Source organism: Dreissena polymorpha, chromosome 15 (genome assembly GCF_020536995.1).
Source record: "Dreissena polymorpha isolate Duluth1 chromosome 15, UMN_Dpol_1.0, whole genome shotgun sequence".
Classification (NCBI taxonomy): Eukaryota; Metazoa; Mollusca; class Bivalvia; order Myida; family Dreissenidae; genus Dreissena; species Dreissena polymorpha.
In genome coordinates, this window is record NC_068369.1 from 20,376,314 (window position 1) to 20,389,374 (window position 13,061).

Here is a 13,061-nt window from a genome sequence, read left to right on the forward strand (position 1 = left end):
TATACAGGTGTCAATTGTCTATTAGAACTGCCATTCCAATTGTGTCATAATATTTTATATTTTATTCTAAAAACAGAACAGTATTAAGTTGTTACAGTGAGTACTTTGTTCGGAATAATTAAAAACACGCTACTCGATTGTGCAACAAATCATGAAAACAACAGGTTCTTACAACAATAACAACTACCAACATGCAAACAGAAATGAAACCAACAAACAGTCCCTGTAACTAAATAAATAACTATTTTCTAAGGCATTAAGGTACATACGTCCACACACAAAAACCTTGCTATATCTGCATACAGTGTTGGCCAAATAAGTTAGTAACATTTCAAATTAAAATTGGATAGCAAAACCAAGCACATATTACCAACATCTATAAGTTGTATTGAAGCAAAATCAATGCACTTTTGGAATTAAGTATTATATGTATAGTCAAAAGAACGAGTCAACATCGATCAAGAGCGTGAAATAATTGACGTCGCTATAGAATGTCAAACTATGCGGTTTGAAATGCAGGACACCAATATAGAATGTCAAGCTATGCGGTTTGAAATGCATGATACCGCTATAGAATGTCAAGCTATGCGGTTTGAAATGCAAGATACCGCTATAGAATGTCATGCTATGAGGTTTGAAATGCTGGACAACGCTATAGACTGTCAAGCAATGGGGTTTGAAATGTAGGACACCGCTATAGAATGTCAAGCTATGCAGTTTGAAATGCATGACACCTATATAGAATGTTAAACTATGGGGTTTGAAATGCAGGGAAGTTTTCTCTGATGTAGGTGATGTATCGTCGTTTTAAATATACTTATGTCAAGTGCTAAATGAAAATTATTAATCTGTTTGAAAGATGAGATTTTCTTAACGTTTTTTATATGCGGTGACTAGATGTGTTGTGATGTGCACGTTAGTAAAAAGTACATTCATGTGAACAATTTTACTTGAAACAAAAAATAAAACATAAAACTAACATTGTGAATATTAAAGGGGCATATCGACGGTATTTTCCTATAAAACGAGACAAGCATTTAAACGATGTATATTCCCAGTTTTCATAATATTTGTTCGCCTATCATGTTATATGATTAAAGTCTTCAATAAAAATATTTAATAGCAAAGTATATTGTTTCGATCAACGCCTCCAATGGAATTCTACTTCACGGGTGCATAAATTCTTTTTTTTTTCAATCAGAATTTTGTGTTGCATGCGTATAAATGTACTTAATGAATATTGTATTCAAAACGATTTTATTATAACGACGGCCTATCCCACGCCTGTTTAAAGTATCCCGGTGACACCGTTTTATAATTTCAAAAATAAAGATATTTATGTCGTTGATTCAAACTAGCCATATGTTTAAGCAACAATGTAATACATTATTTTTATTTATTTATTTATGGAATTAAATACCGCGTGAATTATCGATCTGCCCCTTTCATAAATTCTTTTACTATCGCCACTTATACCCACTATTAATGAAAAACAATTTGCAATACAGTTTTATTTTTAACAAACCCAAATTTATTTAGAAAATCTTGCTCTAGCAAATGTTAAATTTCATGCAAGAACACATATTTGCAGTAAAACATATTTACATGTAAACGTCTTGCTGCTTTTTGTATCATATGGTTCTATAGAACATTGACAATATTTCATGTTCAAACCGTGGCACTACTTTTTCATTAATTAAACAAGACATACAACATTTGTGACATTTAGATTGCACAAAAGAAACAAAACAGTTACACAAATACGAAAAAGGACTTCGCAATGCCAGTGTTTCCGACAAAATGAACGAATACACAACTGACTTTACAAGCGGGACTTAATATGGTTGTACGACCAAAGAGCAGGACGAAGCAACGTCCATCCGGTAGTGGTACGCTGGTCGCTCGGCGTCCGCCTGAGCACTAGAAGGGACCTGTAGCACTCTATTGCACTGTCTCGTTAGAAAGCCCGTGACTTTAAACAATCACGAGATAACACGAATGACTAGAACGTCTCCCGCGGGTTAAATTCTGTATGTCGCGCTTACGCATGCGTATTTTGGCATTTTTATGTGAAACGTAAGGTCGCAATTACAAATTCTCCCACACTATGTAAGGAATTCTGTTTTTAGACATTATGCTTGTATTCAACCACTCTCCCTTAGTGGCGCGCGTCTATCTTGTGTCATGGCACAACGCCATGGAAGTAACACCCAGTGAGTCCAGACCAATTTGACAGTTTTCCCGATTGGAAGAATTAAACTGGGCCTCTCGCATTCTCTTCTTCTGTTTCATTCTGCGATTTTGAAACCAGATTTTCACTTGCGTCTCGTTTAATCCGAGCGAGGCGGCGATCTCAATTCTGCGCGCGCGGGTCAAGTACTTGTTGAAATGAAACTCCTTTTCCAGTTCAGTAAGCTGCTTGTTGGTGAAGTTGGTGCGACCCATGTTCGAGCCGGCGCCTGTCCCTGTCCCCGGGGGAGAGACATGACCTGTCGGGTAGCCGTAGTCCGTTGCTTTGGTGATAGGGGGTGCTGTTGCTGCAAATAGAGAATTTGGTCTGTTAATTTTGGGAAAAAATTCAAGTATCAATCTTATTTGTGTAACTTCAGATTATGTTTCCTCCCGTATGCAATACATTTACAAATCTGCAAAATACTGATGTATGCTAGAAATACTTTAAACTGGTGTAAGCTTTATTAAAAAAGAAGACGTATTTTGAAATCCATATAACTGATATAACTTCACTAAAACTAGCAGGGGACTTTGTTATGACAAATGATAACGGGTAAGCAACCCATTGCAATAAGTAGTTCTCTAGTATTTATATTTTATTTCATTAACAGAACCTGACAATTTTTAGTGAGACTTTAAGCCTCAGACTGATAGTTCGGTAGTGTTTAGACCGGCGTTGAAAAATACGTAACGCTTTCAAAAATGGCGTTTACTCTTAAATTAATTTAAATAAATATTTACGACTCGATTTTTATGTTTGAAAATCCGTAATGTTTCAAACATAAATTAACGGCATACATGGAGCATGGCTTTTTTGGATATTCAAGTTCGCTGACTGAAACAACAACAGGACATTGGGATGACAGGTTGGTATTTTATGTTGCCATTGAGGGCGGTTTTTAGCTAAAATCAAATATATCTCCTCAGATAAAAGAAGCATACGCTTTACGTACTAATTGCGAATAATTTTATTAATGCGATTGAAATGCTAATGAAGCACCGAACGGTCTACATGGTTTCGATTTATGATCGTAATGCGGTTTCGATGTTCGATATATACTCGAAACAAAAAACGATAAAAAAATGTTCCCAACTTTCCTCAGCGGTTAATGGGGTTTCTAATTTGATTTATTTAAATGCGATACAGTCTTATGGATAGCGACGCAGTTCAATCAGTATGTGAAACAAAAATGTTGCATTAATTAGACAACAAGAAACCGCAGCGTCATATCACACCAACTTAAGTCATCCCACTACAACGTGTATAACAACAGTCTATTAACTGGTAATCAAAATTACGATATTACCGGTAGCCAGTTAACTGCAAAGCGCTGTCATACGCATGGTAGAACTAGTAATTGTTGTCTTTGGATTAAAAAGCTGTTTTTTGAAGCCATTTAACTGAAAAGCGCCGTCATACGCATGGTAGAGCTAGTATTGGTTGTCTTTGGAGTACGAAAAATCAAAAGTTTCCCGAGAAAGGATCTAGCTCAAAGTTCGGGAGCGCGCAATGCACTTAATTCGAACGATGCACCATTGTGACACTTATGGTGCGACGTGGTTATTCAAATATGATTTATAGTAGAGACTCAATAACATGATGTCGACACTCGCTAAAGAATGTGACCGGTAACGTTTTTTGTTACACCAAATGTTACAGATTAACCTTACGTTTCTATGTCGTAAACGAGACATTTTGAACAGTACGATATGTAAGCAATTTGTGGTCATATATATGATGACCTCATTTGATCTCTCGTTGAGGGAAACAAAATATCGTTAAACGGGCCTACAGCAACGTTTGTTAATGAAAGTGGCGAACTTACATTAACAACTAGGCAATCACACCGTGGTTTCTCATGTTCATTTCTCATAGTTTGTTGAATCATTGATATCGCGTCAGGCAGGGTCAATTAATACACCAATATTGTCAACCGTAAACATTGTCGTGATGTTAGCTATTTCTCCAAATACTCGGAGGTTACATAGTATTATATTTTATTGACACTCTTGATTCGCCGGCCCACCTATTGTTAAATTAATTAACAACACTTGTAAAACATCGTGTTAGAGCCGACATGTCGCGCGAAATCGACCAATCGTGCTAAACCACAAGGACATGACGTCGCATGCGTAGACGACTCGTATATGTTATGCACGTTATATGGAGAATGAACAGTGTTATGCCAGATTAAGTCATGTTTCGCAAATGTCGCTCAAACTTGCCATTTTCTAAGCCATCAAATCACGAGTTTTTATCTCTCAAATTTAAATTAAAGTCGCAGACAGACGTAACAATACAGACATGGCAGGAATCGTACAACGCTTAATTAATATAGAACAATATAAAAAACAAGCGTGTGGATTTATGGATTTAATAAAAGTATGGCCACGAAAACCATGTCGTCGTTTAATTCAAAAATTGTAAAATAAGAAATAAGGCTACAAAAAACTGGTTCATTACGTTCAGCACAAATTATGCACATTAACTGCATTGTTTATATCCATACTATACGGGGAAAAAATAATTTGAGTTAAGTTTTATATTGAACTCGTTTAAAAAATAAACACTGTATATACTATACATGTTACCAGTCGAAAACCTTCATAGGCGATCAGTTGTATATGGACATAATACGGATTACATGGTTAACATTTCGTTATGCATCTTTTTCTTTCACAATTGAGTTTAATACACTAACCTTTACCATAGGAGACGTTTTGCTGGCAAATAAATGTATAAAAACAATTGAAATATTACTGTTTAGCTGTCTTATTTCAAAGCAATTAACACCAGTAATCGTAACGGTTGAAGTTCTGTTAATTTGAATTTTAATTGCCTCCCGCCGCTCACAACTGTCGCCATAAGTAGCGAAGGGACCAAGCGGTTGACAGTTTTATGCCATTCATCATTACATATTTATGCAATCTACTTACATCAAACAATCGTTGCAATACTAAATACTGTATTAAATATAAATTATAGATGAACGGTGTTTTAGATGTTGAAAAAAGCTAAAATCATTGTGGTCTCCGAGATAATTTATCGAACGTTATAAAGAAAATATGCAAATTTTACGCCGAATCGAAAGTTTACGTCACATCTAAAAAAGATCAAACAGCGAGCTTACTTTGGGTTCGGTGATTTGTAAGAGCTGATTGAAACCAAAACATGTTTTATAGAATAAGATCCGTATATACTTTATGATCAAATAACGCTTTAAGCCACGTATATCTTTTTATCAACTAAACGCAGACCATATATTTTTTAACTTACAAACAAACTTGGAGGACACCAAGCTGGTTTGAATATCTGAATACGTTAGAAGATACGTTTTGTATACAACCGATTGATTTGCTGTAAAATCAATGCCAAAGTCTTAAAATGGAACGCTTGCTCTTAATGTTTCATACCTGAACGCATGTCCGCATGATTTCTTTGCTTATCTTGATCAGGGCATTGCAATCATAATAACTATACGATATACTGTAGACATTGCATATGCATTTTTAGCATTTGGAATATCATACTACTACAAGCGTTCACATGGACAGAAGTGTAAACTTGTACGCCTATGAACGAATACACATATATCCCAAGTGATACCAAGCACAGCAAAATGTGTATGCGATCCTTCAAACAAAACCTAGAAAGAGTCAATAATCCAATAATGTTCACATTCGTTCTCACTACGTCTCGTACTTCCCATATGTTCTCACTACGCTTCGAACCATCGTGTTTATCAATCATGTTCGCGCCTCTAATGATCGTCGACAGCAGTACCCAAGGTGTAGAAATGGTTTGCAAGCAATTGGGTTAGTTCTCTTTAAGATAAATTGAGTGTCTTCAATAATATTTGGAGTGGTTTGTTTTTGGGATTGGAAGAAGTACACATCCTATGTAGGACCAAACTTATAGGATTTAGTGTTGTCTTTCATGAGTTGAACAGCATACGTCATACAGAGGGCCTAACCAATTTGAAAAAGCATATAAGAATGTTGTTCACATACGTTTAATTTTGCTTTTTGCATGGCAGGTATATAGTTCGGTCAAAATTATCCGAGTGATGTAATAAATTTCATTCATATGTATTTTAGAAGGGATGTCAACGAATATCCGAATATTCGGTCCCGCACCGAATATTCAAATAGTATTTTACAAATCGAATATTCGGAAGAAGAAAAATAAATCGATTTATTTAAAAGACTTTGTATTCGTGAAATTTATAATTTTTTAGGTTGCGAGCGGAGGTGGTTTTTTTCACAGTTAACTGAAATGGAGAGTTATCATATATTTTATTATAGAATTTCCTTTTGGATTTATCACATTATGGAACTTCTTTAAAAAGTTAACAGAGCGACGTAATAAAATGTTTTTTCCGACAACTTATTGACACAGGAGAAAGTATTGTTTCCGTTCGAAATGCGTTAGAAAAATGGCCAATGGCGACATACTGCTTCCGGTAGTACTTGTATGCGGTCTTGCGAGTTGTTTACTTTGGAATGGTGTCCAGTGCATTGTTTAATTACACGAGACGACCGGACGGAATATGACACACGGTTTTTAGAAATGATGGATGGTTTCCCGGCACGTTGGTTGGTTGCTATGGCCATTGCTTTATGAATTAGATTGAAAGGGTAAATAGATACATGGAACTGGTATGCTGTAGTAACGATCTTACAGTAAGACAGCCCTTTTTACCCTTCTACATGTATAGTCATTAAATTGACAAACAAACACTGTAGGACCATCAATAAAAATTAAAAGGACCAATTTTGAGTAAAATTGTCTGAAATAACAAAAAAACAACAATATTTAATCGCTTGATTAATAAATGCAAACAAAAAACGTATTATAAAGCTAGATTAAATCTAAAAACTGTATAGATACTTGCGTATAAATAGACAAATATCTATAAAAATAAATAACCATAATAATAAATGGGTACAAATAAATAATAATATAACTAAATAACTAAACAACAGATAAATAAATAAATAAATACATATATATATATATATATATATATATATATATATATATATATATATATATATATATATATATATATATATATATATATATATATATATATATATATATATATATAAATTCATACATGTTTTCGATATGTCGGATTTTAGACTATATTAACCAGCTAAGAGATTATGTTAGTAATCTACGAATGCCCAAGATAACGCCAATAACGAGTAAAATAGTACAACAGGAATTCCAAAACCTTAAAAAACCTACACATTTTTATATGTACATGTCATGTCGAGTTTCATAAGCCAAGAGACCGATCAAAATACATGCTCTTTGACTACGACGCAATTTTACTTAAATCCACCGTCACCATTATTTTAAGGACGCTTATGTTTGCACGGTTTCGTACCGTTTGGGCTATAAGTTGATTCATTATTTCTCCAATTTTAACTGTTACAGAATGTCAACCCATGATGAATCGCGCGTATGCAAGCCATGGGACCGTAGGGGGACGTAGACGGTGCCGATAAAACTGAGTCCCCATTGGGCTATAAATCATTCGCAGAATTTGCTTTAAATTACGTGTCAATATTGCAGGGGACTTCGAACAGACTATTTTCGTTTGTGATTATATTTGGGCAAGTGGATAATAAACGGGGCTAGAATCAACATTGGCGACAGAAAGATTGAGAAAAGGTTTCTCGACACGCCATAAGAGTAATGCATATTTCAACAAACAAATACACAGTACCGGTAAACGTTACAGATATTCAACGTGAACAGTTATACTTTAACGATTGTGGCAACAATGGCCGGGAAGAGATTTTAAAATTCGAACATGAGCAGGTTTGTTAAATTAAAATAAATCAATAATAAAATCCCATTATAAAAATCATTTAATGTTCGTATATGTTAGATGCATTGGACACTATATCGGTTGAATTTAAATCTCAGTATAAAACAGATAAGCAAATATGTACACATCATGTAATTATACTTGTATGTTTAAAATACTAGGACCAGTTTGATAATTTTGGTGCTGTTTAAACTTTAATACGGGTTTGCCTGCTCCTTTTCCAACAGTGCGGTAGTTCCGTTGATCATAGTACCCAACAGTTGCAGGTCTTCCTCTCTTTAACCATGAGCTTACTAAAATTGGTGTTCACGCTTGTAAAATGTGCTTGCGTTTCATTACGGGATTAATCTAAAGGACTTTCACATGACGCAGGTACCTGTTGCGCGTGAAAAAGCAATAAAAATAAGGCGCGAAGCTCGCGTTTATTCATATTTCTATAGAAGATTGACACCACTGGACAAGTGTGCTTTCAATCGACCGTGACATACTGCACTTTGAAATTAATCTCTTAAGATTGGCCCTGGAGCCATGTTTCCATCGTTCACTTATGATTATGTTCCGTTTTCTAGTATTAGTTCCGTGGTCCCTGCACGTGACTGCACGTGTTTATGTTGCTGTGCACGTGCTGAGCTCGCCTGTTCGTCTCGCTTTGGAGTAGAATGTTTTTCGTATTAAAAAGGACCATAATTGAATAATTAGTCAGTATTTGAACACCACAATACGTTGCAGAATAATAGTTATATTACAAATACAATGTTAGGATAAAAAATTTAATATTAAATTTTGATAATAAAATAATAATGATACAACAATAAAACATATTTGATTAGAAGTAGTAGTTTTTGGTAGTTGTTGTTCGGGTAATCTATATGTCAGTATTGTTATTATTATTATTATTATTATTATTATTATTATTATTATTATTATTATTATTATTATTATTGCTAGTGTTTGATTTTTATTATACTTGCTATTGTTGTTTTTGTTTTCTTTAATATTTTCATTATTATTTGTTTTATTATGTTATCTTTTTGCAAGGTTTAAATAAACTTATAGTACGGTCCTTTTATGATTGTGGTGTCAAAAGGAAGTTTATACACGGAAAGGCCCGACGCGTATTACTATATTTATGTCACTATAACCTTGTTCTGTATACGACTTGAAACAACGCGTAAACGTCCGAAAAGGAAATAAACTCATAAACCCATGACAACCATACCACCGTGATCACAAATAATGTTTTATTCAAATTCACATATTTCTTATATTTATGAATGAAAACAAAGCAACTGACTCAAATAATACCGATTTAACGATTTTAACATGTCAATTTTTATTATCACATCACTGAAATCCTCTTTGAAAAGCTGTCATATTTAGTCCTACTATTTCCCCCTCAACTGACAAGCAAGTGCCCCGAAATTGTTTTGAGCTTGTCATGTCGCTGTTAGACGCTGTCAGTTTCATATCTACGAGCATCTAAACCAACCAACAATGCATGCGTCTGACTTAACACTTAGTTCTGACCACAATAAACATTAAATGACGATTTTTAACAGTTTAAGGGTTTGAGACATACCAATCAATCCATGGGCTTTGAAATGCCTACCAAAACATGACTAACATACTAATGTTATTGTCAATTATCTTATGTGGTTCTAAACAATGTGATATAACTCGGCGGCATTTGGTTCAAAGTATAAACATAAAATAGTAAAACTAGATATATTTATAGATGTATACAAAGTATTCTGATGAAAGTTTGGCATATTTGTCTTAATTCACTACACTATATAGCAACCTATATAAAATGACCTAATGTGGGTAAAAATAACTTATATATTTATTTATTGCACTGTGTCGAAAAGAGCGTTTGCGGACAGCCGTACTACTGCACTACATGGGGAAGTAAACATACACACGCGTATTTACTAACCCCCGAGGCAAATCAGTTCAACGTCTTATATTTGAAATATGTCGAACTGATGATGAAAAACTTGCTGCGGTATTCAACATTTGTGTCATTTGTATGAAGCAACAAATATTTTCCTATGCTAGATTTTCCCGTCGCTAATTAAGATATCATTAAGATATTTATTTGATTATTAAGCCACCAAAGCTGTCTATTTGACGGATCATCTTTGGCGTTCGGAGAGGGTCGTCCGTTAAAGGCCTAATAAGGCTGACCATCGCAGCGATTGGACAAACGCCCGCTACATTACTTCAGAGCATCCATCATTCAACATACGAATTGGGACCAAATTAATAAATTATTACGCATTATCGGAATGTGTTCACGACGGCTTGAAAAAAAACAGTTTGTCTACACATACAGCCACTGTTATTAAAATAAACTTTTTATTGGAATAAATAAGTAGGTGGTTATTTTCGCGTATTGACGATCGCCTGAAAATAAACACACACGCTTATTTTGTATATTTAGAAAACCAATTCGTTTAGTTAACTGTATATATTTATATGTTAGCATTAAGTTTTCGTTATCCCAATACGTTAATATAAACGAGAAATGTTAAATCAAATCGATTAACTATCTTGTATAATGGAACAAGTAATCAAAAGTATTTCACTTCTATGAAATTGTTTCTATGAGTAGTATGAACAAATCTGCACATATTTGCAGGATTTCCCAACCGTTTACATGTCTTCTTAACATGAATGGGTATTATAATGTACAAAAAATTGGTTAAAACATATTTATGTATTTTGGCAATATAGTGTACATCATAAAAAATCATTATAAATTGGTTAAAATTCTAATTTCGACGATTTTCTTATACCAATTGTTCTGAACTTTTTCTCTTGTCTCTTAAGTCATCAACGTTTTATCTGTTTTAAAAAATACTTTTCAGGTATCAAATACTATCTTCAATGGACCAATATTACAAGTACAGTTATGTTTAATATTATTCAAATGTCTTGGCGAACACAAAGAAAAATCGTTTATCAATTAATTTGATCTTCTTAATTATGTCCAACGCGACATATTTGCTCTTAAGCTATCACAGTAGATTCATAAGTAAATTATTTAGTAAATAATGTTTATCATTTAAAATTTAAGTTCCTATTTCGAATGGAGGTTTCTGTTATGAATACGACAGTGTAATGCAAAAGCCTGATTACTTTTTGAACACGTTTGATAGTTAAGCTGATAAATATATATACTTAATGGAATGGATTGAATGGTCCTCGACTTGTGTATTAAATTCTGACACATGACATACAGACATATAGACAGATTTTCATACTTATATAAAAGTTCACCGTCTTCATGATTAATACACACATAATTCGTTGTCACGTTACTAGGTATAACAAGATAACATTACATAAAAACAAATACTATTCATTTTAGAATACATATACAAATAAATACAATTGTAGGAACACGTTGGTTCTATCAAGGTGATACTGACGTTAAGTGAACAGTATTATTAAGGATCGCATTTCTTATAACAAACGCTTCTTTGATAAATTTACACACATGATAAATAATTGAGTTGTCTAAGGAAACTAATAAATTGTGTAATTTAACAGATGGGTAGATAAATTGTCCGACGAATTTACTTTTTCTTAATTCAGTGTAACATCGGCATATGCATATAAAATGGTATTCATCCCCGAAAACAAAGTCATTACAACATAGACAATAACGTTCAGTTGGTGGAAAGTTATTCTAAGCGTATGTGCCAGTTTGGATTCTTAACGGGTGTGCAGCGACTCTTAATCTTACAAAAAAATAAGCGCAGTAGTTTAGATAGTAAGTCTAAATATTCTTAATATTCCAAAGAGGAATTGAAAACTTTATACATATTAAATATAGAATTATTGTTCATGTTACCATACCATTCTTGTTAAAAGTGATCGAAAAGTCTACATTTAAACTCGCTAATACAACCATTAATTTGCTCAACGTTTAGATTGTAGACATGAAACATGAAACCTGCAGCAAAATTAAGACCGAGTGTTTATGCTCATTACAGCTATATTCGTCAGAAATGTCCAGAATATTTTTTATAAACCAGCCCTGATTTTTTGGAGAATTTTTGAAATGATGACGAAACAAAAAGACATAAATAAACTAAAACAATCTGCAGCCACTTAAAACGATGATTTACACACAGTTTTGTTAGCAAACAACAGCAACTCTATTTAATAATCAACCCATGCCTTCAGTCAGGTATCACTTGGCGATGATATGTTATTAAATACCGTGCTCTACTGCAATGTTCTAGCCATGAAAGCCATTATTGAATTCCGACCGGTAAAAGCTGATGGCTTCCGGTAAAATTGGCGGGAAACATACCCCGTTTATTCACGGATACGTCTGCTTAATGGCGGCGCAATAAAATATTGCATTATGACAATCGCGCTTAACACCATATGATAAATGGCTCATTTGCATGACATTTAGCATCTCGAAATTGCGGATTCTCGTGCATTATCCGTCTAATATGCTTGTTGTACAACATTGTAATGGTTGCCAAATAGTCGATGAAGAAAATATCGTTCAAATACGCATTAAATAAAACCATAATTGTATGTTTTGCCAACGTTCATCAATGCATTGAAATATGTAATGGTCATAAGCAGCAACGGTTGTGTTTGTTTTGTGTTTACTTGTAGAGAAACTGAGTTTATTAAACCGTTGAATACCTATTAATTAGTTCGAATAAATTACAAGCATCCATGATAAGACAATTGTTTTATCAATATTAGCAATATGTTAACCTGTATGTAAAAAATATGTTGCGTTTTTAAATATATATTTTTCAGATTTTTTGTTTCTAATTTTTATGAAATTGAGTTTGTAAACAAGTATATTTTCGAACATAACACACAGTTAGAAACAATTTTTTTTAATCGAATACTATTTGTCGGTACTTTTACATGCTGTTATGTTTTATTATTGAACACGATTTACGTCAAATACCATTGACAAAAATATTCAAAGCAGAGTTTCAGTAA

The 13,061-nt window shown here is 33.6% G+C and overlaps 1 protein-coding gene across 1 annotated transcript in view; it reads right to left on the reverse strand.

Annotated features, from left to right (window-relative positions):
• Window positions 1-2,064: 2,064 nt before the first annotated feature.
• Window positions 2,065-13,061, reverse strand: part of LOC127860564 (homeobox protein Hox-A1-like) — a 20,868-nt gene continuing 9,871 nt past the window's right edge. The window contains exon 2 of the mRNA XM_052398684.1: window positions 2,065-2,537. Coding sequence (XP_052254644.1) covers window positions 2,173-2,537 — 365 coding nt within the window. The 3' untranslated portion in view covers window positions 2,065-2,172. The remainder of the gene's footprint in view (window positions 2,538-13,061) is intronic.